The sequence below is a fragment of the Morone saxatilis genome, unplaced genomic scaffold, assembly GCF_004916995.1.
Source record: "Morone saxatilis isolate NCDOM2014 unplaced genomic scaffold, NCSU_SB_2.0 Contig3, whole genome shotgun sequence".
NCBI classification, from domain to species: domain Eukaryota; kingdom Metazoa; phylum Chordata; class Actinopteri; family Moronidae; genus Morone; species Morone saxatilis.
Window position 1 is genome coordinate 21,423,485 of NW_023339873.1, and position 8,114 is coordinate 21,431,598.

At 39.8% G+C, this 8,114-nt stretch overlaps 1 protein-coding gene across 1 annotated transcript in view; it reads left to right on the forward strand.

Moving 5' to 3' along the window:
• Positions 1-347: 347 nt before the first annotated feature.
• gphna (gephyrin a) overlaps positions 348-8,114 on the forward strand; it is a gene marked incomplete at its 5' end in the record, with an annotated part of 28,906 nt that continues 21,139 nt past the window's right edge. Inside the window, 8 exon segments of the mRNA XM_035674080.1 lie at positions 348-426; positions 514-571; positions 921-1,013; positions 1,697-1,791; positions 1,953-2,019; positions 2,559-2,852; positions 4,594-4,695; positions 6,372-6,509. Of these exon segments, the coding sequence (XP_035529973.1) occupies positions 348-426; positions 514-571; positions 921-1,013; positions 1,697-1,791; positions 1,953-2,019; positions 2,559-2,852; positions 4,594-4,695; positions 6,372-6,509 (926 nt within the window).

Consider the following 8,114-nt stretch of genomic DNA (forward strand, 5'->3'; position numbering starts at 1 on the left):
ATACATATCGTCACATTGCACAGCCCTGATATAAAGCATGAATGAATAAGTAGCTTCTCTTATTAGACCATAAAGGAATACTCCTTATTTTAATATGGTTTTTATGGTATTTCAATTCCTTTTTGAATATGGATTTTCCCTTGGAAAACTGACAAAACTGCTTTAGTGTGGAAGGTGTATCAAACAGTTCAAATCAATCCGTTAAAATTCTGGTTAATAACACTAATAACTTTAATCACGTATACATGTGTGAATTGAAAGTATCAAGTGAGATTCCACTCTTTTGTAGAAACGCAGTCAGTGTCAGAGGCGTGCTGCTCTGTAACCTGAACTTCTCTCCTCCTCAGTCAGTGACAGCTGTTTCAGGAACTTGGCTGAGGACAGGAGTGGAGTCAACCTGAAGGACCTGGTCCACGATCCCTCACTGTGAGTCTGCACACACACAGGTTGACACATACACACAAAAACTGACATTCCACTGACTGTATCTTTGTCCTTTGTCACCTCCTGCAGGCTAGGAGGAGTCATAGCAGCCTACAAGATCGTTCCAGATGAGATCGATGAAATCAAGGTATGCTTGGAGTTCACTAGCAATCACATCACTCACAGTCTGAGACACAAAACAGTATGCTGTGGAAACTGGACTCTACACTTTCTCACTGGCACGCAACAATGTTTTAATCTGCCACAGAGCAAGACACAGAGATACATACCGTGATCCACAACACTGAATGAAAACAGTGGCAGATTCCTCCTTACATACCTCCTGAATCTGGCTGTGCTTGTCTAGCTCACGGGACTTATTCTTTGAAGAAAAGTGTCTTTATCCATTGCGGCTGCCTGTTGAGCCTGTACTATTGCAGGTAAAGAGGATGCATGATGCAGTGGTTAACTTTGTGTGTGTGTTTACGTGTCTGCAGGAAACCCTTCTGGAGTGGTGTGATGAACTAGAGCTGAATCTCATTCTCACTACTGGAGGAACTGGCTTTGCACCACGAGATGTGACACCTGAGGTACAAACACATGAGGCCCCTGAAACTGCAAAACTTAAAAAGCCCCGCCCCATTTATATCTGGTATTAAAAGGCGGTCTGTATCCGGACACGTTATCCAGTTATGGAAAAATGTGTAAATGCTTCATGATCGCAATGTGACTGGATCTGCCTGACCACATCTGGAGGACAGGTAGTCTGGCTTTCATTGATCTTTAGTAGGTGTAAACGCCATCCGTACAACGTGCCTGTACTGGTGTTAATTTGTAGCCTACACACCAGTACTGCAACACACCGGGGCCAGAGAGACACAGTATATTTTCTACAAATAAAGGAATAACATATTACATTTACTGAATTTATAAAAGGGGACAAATAATGTTGTAGACAGCGTTCCACAATGTTTATGAAGTTTTCCATTACTCTCTGGGTCTGGGGCTGATTTGACGCCACTTAAGTTATTGGCACAGGTTTTGCTCTGGAGGACAGAGATCTGATCTCAATGAGGAGAATGCATTAAATATACCAGGCGTAAATGCAAAGGCAAGATCTGATTGTTTCTTATCTGGATAATGTGTCCAGATGCAGATCACATTTTAAAACCAGCTGCTTTGAAAATATAATCCAAATCAAAATCAAACGTCTTAAGGGCACACAAGTGCTATAAATGTTGTAACTAACTGAGTTCTGGCGTTTGTGTTGTAGGCCACCAGAGAGGTGATAGAGCGAGAGGCTCCGGGTATGGCTCTGGCCATGCTGATGGGATCACTCAACGTCACACCTCTAGGCATGCTGTCCAGGTGAAGACTTTATATTTATCACTTCTCTGTTTGCTGTACGTTGGACAGGCTGTCTACACCAGGAGGCGCAGTACAATCTGCTAATCTGTTTTATTTGAACCAAATTAGTGTGTGTGGTATCCTCTCCTGCTTTAATCTCCTTTCTACTGCATTGTCTCCAGGCCAGTGTGTGGCATTCGTGGTAAAACTCTGATCATTAACCTGCCAGGGAGCAAGAAGGGCTCTCAGGTATGATTCTTTGATTTAACTCAACTGTGCCTAATTGAATGTGTCTTGATCAGAGTTAAAAAAATCTAAAAAGATTGTATTGTTCTATTATTGATTATTATGTTGAATATAAAATGTAATAGAATTTGAAATTAAATTTAATTTGGTGAAGAACTCATATTGACTTGTTAAGGACTTTGACTTGAGACTTACTTGGGTCTCGGAAAACCATTCTTTTGTCCCACCTTTAGGTTCTGAATATATTTATTCTTTTATTCTGTGCATAGAACCCATTTTAGAGAACTGTAAGTTATTATAAAAATAAAATTTTATCTAATTTAAGAACAGTGTGGCAGTGATTTGGTGTTTCATCCTGCTGGGAAAAAACAAATGAACGGTTTTGACTTTAGGCCGCAATATAACAAAATGTGAAAGAATACTTACTGTTGTTCTTGACTAGCTGGACAGCAGTGTTTATAATTGACTAGTTCCAAGCCAATGTCTTTGGTTGTTGTTTGAAAGTGCCCTAAAGTTTAACCTGTGCGTTTTTTTCCCTCCAGGAGTGTTTTCAATTCATCCTGCCCGCACTGCCCCACGCCATCGACCTGCTGCGTGAAGCCACAGTCGGGGTCAAAGCCACACACGCCGCCCTGGAACAGCTGCCCTCTCCTTCCCCTCTCCTGGCCAACACACACACCAACACACACACCAACACGCACACCATGGAGCGCGGCACCCAGTGCGAGGAAGAGGAGGACGAGGAGGAGGACAGGAGGAGAGTTCGACATGCGCACAACCACCACCATCACCAGCATGGCTCCTCCCACATCACCGCAGCTGCTATCGCTGCCAAGGTAACCAGTCGACAGGACACATCACGACCAGTGTGGCTGCTGCCTCTGGAAACTTGATAGGTGAAACTTTAATGATCCCTGTGGGGAAATTAGGGCATTGCAGCAGCAGGCTACTGTACTACAGACTGCTGCTCAGACCCTAGAGGCTGCTGCAGGACTCCAAACAAAAACCACATACTGTATCAGTAATTAAAGAATAGATGGACAGCAGGGCATTTCAGAAAAAAATCTGAAAGTCATGCACCAGCTATTTGTAAGTTCAAACGGGACTTAGCTTGAACCATAGACTGTCTCTAAAGATGGACGTCCCACTTTATTTAACTGTACCAAAATGAGGCCAAAATATCCTGGATATGTGTGCTGCCATCTTGCACTGGTCATGTCATTTTGAGCCAGAGTGTGCAGTAGTGATCAGGGTTGGATCGCGGTATCAAGGTTCCACTCATACATCCGGCCAACTCAATAGCAACTAGGGCTCAGCTGTCAATCATGGTGTGAAACCCCCTTTTTATAGAACTAATTTAAATAACTAAAACTAAACTTATCAACAAAATCAACACTTGAACATACATCAGTGTGGTAAGAACTTATTGGACAGAAGCCATCTTTTAGAAAAATGTATTTGACGTGTATTTAGATTTTTTTGTTTGGCCCATGTCCTATTAGCTAACATGGAGGAGGCGGGGTTTATGACCTATACTGCTATCAAGATGTTTAGGCTTCACTTTTGGGGAGCTGTTATGTCATCCATCTTTATATACAGTCAATTGTGTCGACAGGACGAACATGCATGCATGCAGACATAGTTGACACAGTTATCACTCCTGCCAGTTGTTTTACACTATTCCACTAATCTGATAGAGCAAGATATGCAGCAATGTGAGGATTTAAAATACTTAAAGAATTGGGTTTGCAAAAAAACACATTTGTTAGACCTCAAGAATACACACAATGAGTTTTGGTGATAAACACTGAGCATAAAATCACAATGGTGATTCTGTTGACTTGAGGGTTCCTGCTTGAACTGCTTGGTTGCTTGTAAGAGAAACTAACTGCTGAGGTGTTTACTTCAGCATAATATTTTACACTAAGGCTTTTATTGACGTTATTATTTTTGACTATTTATATGTTATACAGCCTTATTGACCTTAGTAAAAAACAATACTGAATGTGCAACAGGAACGATTGATTAATGATTGTCGAATTATTATTAGTAATGGTATAAGTAATGGACAAACATGCATTTTATTATAGAGTATGTCTCTTACTTTCTGTCACAATTTCTTTTCTTTCAGTTTCTTTTTCTACAATATTTTCCAAATATTGACATTTTATTCTTTGCAACAATGTTTTGATTACAGTTGACTTTGCACTAACTAGTTTTTCAGCTGGTGCAATAGGCTGCAGGTGTAAATGCAAAGGCTCATGTTCAGATGTCATTGTCCAGATTATGTATCATCATACAGATGGCATGTCAATACAGGTGTGAATGTGCTCCTACTCTCACAACCACTGTCACAATTCGATACGTTCAGATTTTGGTTTATATTAATATATGTTTGATGGAGAAGCTATTACATTAAAATGTCAACTTTTCCATTCATTAACCATATTGAAACACTCATTTCATCTCATTCACCTATCTGTCTGTGGAAACATGTGTCTGTCTGTCTTGTGTGTTTGTGCGTGCCCGCATGCGTGTGTGTGTGTGTGTGTGTTTGTGTTTGTGTGTGCCCATCAGACGAGCCACGCTGTGGTCATGGCTAAGGGAGGTCCCTACTTGCCCGGAAACACACCCGCCCCTCCCACTCATTTCACTTGTTCCTGTACCCATGACCAGCAGGTGAGACACTCACGCATACCCCTCCTCTCCTGTCATTGGTCGGTTCATCATGTCTGTCAAGTCAGACACTGCTGGGCCCTGTTCTTCATACATGGATAACAGTTCCTTGGATCTGCTCTGTTCTGAATTTAAAAGCTATTCACAGTTGACTTTTTAACCACATACCGTAAAATAAATAAATTCTTCAAATATGAGGGACCCTCTCTTGATTTAATGTCTACAAACAAAGCCACAGAGATTTGACCCTAACTAAGTCCCGCCCCTTTTACCTTTGAGCTCCACTGACAGTTGAGCAAGCCTCGGTCAGAACAACAAGTTTCTCCTGTCCTGCGTTTTGCCAACATTAGCTAACATAAGATGTGCTGATCATGATTTTGACTCTGCATGTTTCATTTATTTAAAGGAGTAAACTATCATCCCAGAAAAAAAAATAATGATATGTTATTGTTATGATGTTATGAGCTAGCTAACATCATCTTGGCCTGGATCAGTTGAACCATGTGTAAAGAGCGGGGCTGTTAACTGTAGTAAGTCGTGGGTAATGTTGGTAGTTGAAAGCAGCAGTTTGTAGGTGTGATGGCTATTTACTTTACAGCAAATCAACTAAGCAATTCAGTGTTGAGAACATAGACACTAAAAGCATCCATTTGTATCTGCTACATCTTGACTTGAATATGTTATACACTTTAGCATACACGATCAGAATCAGAATGTCTCCAAGTCCCCCACAGAGAAACCTGTGGAAATCAGCTGTAATTCGTTATTATTAACTTCAGGGAGACGTTTGCATGGTTTTCTCGTGATTTAACTGCAGATGTTATGTTGGTCTTAATCCCACACAAATGTTCTAGTGTATGTATGCAATGTATTTGTAATTCCAGTTAAAAGGAGCCTTTTATTTAATTTTTCCAGACACAGAGCTTTAGATCTCTTTTTTTCTTTGTCGTCTGAATAATGGAGGCTACAGTGAAATCTGTTAATGAGGGCTTTTGGGTATAGTATTTTGGGTGCCGCTAAAAGAAAGTGTAAGATCAAATCAAATCCGGTGATAATCCTTAGGTCAGGGATTTGGTCAGTCAATTTGAGCGAAACAAAGACTATGTTTACCCCATGTGAATGTGCCACACAGGATGTGGAGGGGAGGAGGGGTGGGTTCTGAGTCATATGAAGTCTATTGAAAGGCATTATATACACTACTATCCCTCCACAACTGCTGTAATTTATATTAGTTAATTTATAGTAACTTGGACTCAAATTAGTCACTTAGTCATTTGATTAGTATAATTTTAGACTCTGTTAAAGGCAAGTCTACGTACAATTTCATTGTGCTTGTTAACAAAATGCTAAAGTGTTCGCTGAAGCATCGGGCCAGTGATCTTCTAAGGAAATATGGATGATTTTGGTGTCTATGGTCTTGTAATGTATGGAGAGAGTTCACCATCAATTGAATGCCACAGAAGAAAGAAATATAACATGTATGAAAAGAGAAAAATATAGCACTTCCTTATTTGTTGTAGTTGTTGAAGTATTAAGAGTTTGTTGCTTGACGGGATTAGAGGTGGAACTCGAGTAGTGTCATGTAGACGCAGCTTTAGTTGACAGAAAAACGACTGAAGAAAATTCTTTGACTAGTATTAAGTGTGTCTGTGCGTGTGTGTGTGCGTGTGTGCGTGTAGATCCCGGACTCTATCATTTCTCGAGGCGTTCAGGTGCTTCCTCGAGATTCGGCCTCTTTAAGCTCCACCCCTTCCGAGTCACCACGGGCAACACAGGCGACCTCCCGCCTTTCCACCGCCTCATGCCCGACACCCAAGGTACACACAAACTTTCATACATGCACACACACACACACATACACAGAAATGAGCACTAAGAAATAAGAATAGCTGGAAATTCAAATCACTTTCAACCACAAAATCGATATAAAAACATGTTGCATGAAATTGAAAGTTTCCTCTATTTGCTTTGCAAGATTCATAAGGCATGCAAATAGCATGTGTAACGTTACTGCTGATAGTAGTGGAAAGCTATCTCAGCAGTTCCAAATTTAAAAAAAGGACAGTTTCTGCATGATTGGAGTTTTTGCTTATTTCCTGTATTTACCTTTTTTGTCGCTGTAGATTATTTTCTGATGTTTCTATCCCTTATCATAGCAAAAGGTTGTCAATTTGAATTCCTAACTTAAGATGACTTTCATTCCGATTATTTTGACATTTATTTGGTCCCACTGTAGTCACTGAGATCACTTACTGAAAGGTAAACGTGTTATGGATGGGTATATTAAATATACATCCCAATCCTGTCTCAGTTTGGCTCTCAAATGGGTATATTGATACGAGAACAAATCTTAAAGTCAGTAGTCAGATGTTAGCATCATGATTCAACCTCGGCAAACGTGACTGTCCCATCACTGCTCACAGTGATGGACTACCCTGAAATTAAAAGTCTCGGGACTCGTGTGCTGTTTGGAATTGAATGGGAGTGAATGAGACTGTTAGAAGTATCTTCAGTTGTGGTACATTCACGTAAAAATTGTCCCAATTAATGTCAAGTGATTGACAATGGAAAAAAAAAATAGCAAAAACTCAAATTATGCTGGGATTGTCACAAAGGTACACAAACCTGCCTATTTTCTGATCTGTTACTATTTTTATTTGCTGTTAGTGCAAACCCAAATCTTTCTCTCTATGTAATTTTACTCTTTTGTCGTGTAATTCAGTATAATGTACATTTCCACAGCACAAATACAATAAATACAGAGGCGTCTTCTGTAATAGATTCAAAATAACTAATTATAATTATATTATTATATATATAAAACAGTATTTCTGTTAAAAGAGAACCTCAGGGCAGCAGAGTGGTGGTTATGAGTCTGCTGTGGTCCTGCTTCGTGCTTAAAGCTGTGTATTCGCAAGAATCTGGCAATGCGATACATATCACGATACAGGGGTTATGATCAGTATATTGCAGTATATTGCGATACTGTAAGCAATATATTGCATTTTATTATAATTGGGAAAATTAACGTAGTATAAAATATAAGCACAAAAATGTAGCACAAAAGTGTTTTATTAAGTCAGGACAGTAGGATGTATTCTCACAGTCACTGTAACATCCAGCTCTGCTTCTTGAGTGTTGGAGTGGAAGAGTCAAATGGCTGAAGATAGATTACACCTCTGCTATCTAGCAGTCGGGTTTAAACAGAACACAAAATGAACCACTGCCACGAATATTTGCAACTAAACTATTAATAAAAAATGGATACACAGAACAAAACATAATATCGCAAGTATTGATATTTGAATTTTATAAACTCCTAAGCTGTTGGGTACACTATTTATGAACAGTTCATAAACATTGCAGATAATTTTTTTTAATAGTGAGTTTCCCTTAAATGAAGGCCAGAGCAGCAAGGTCAG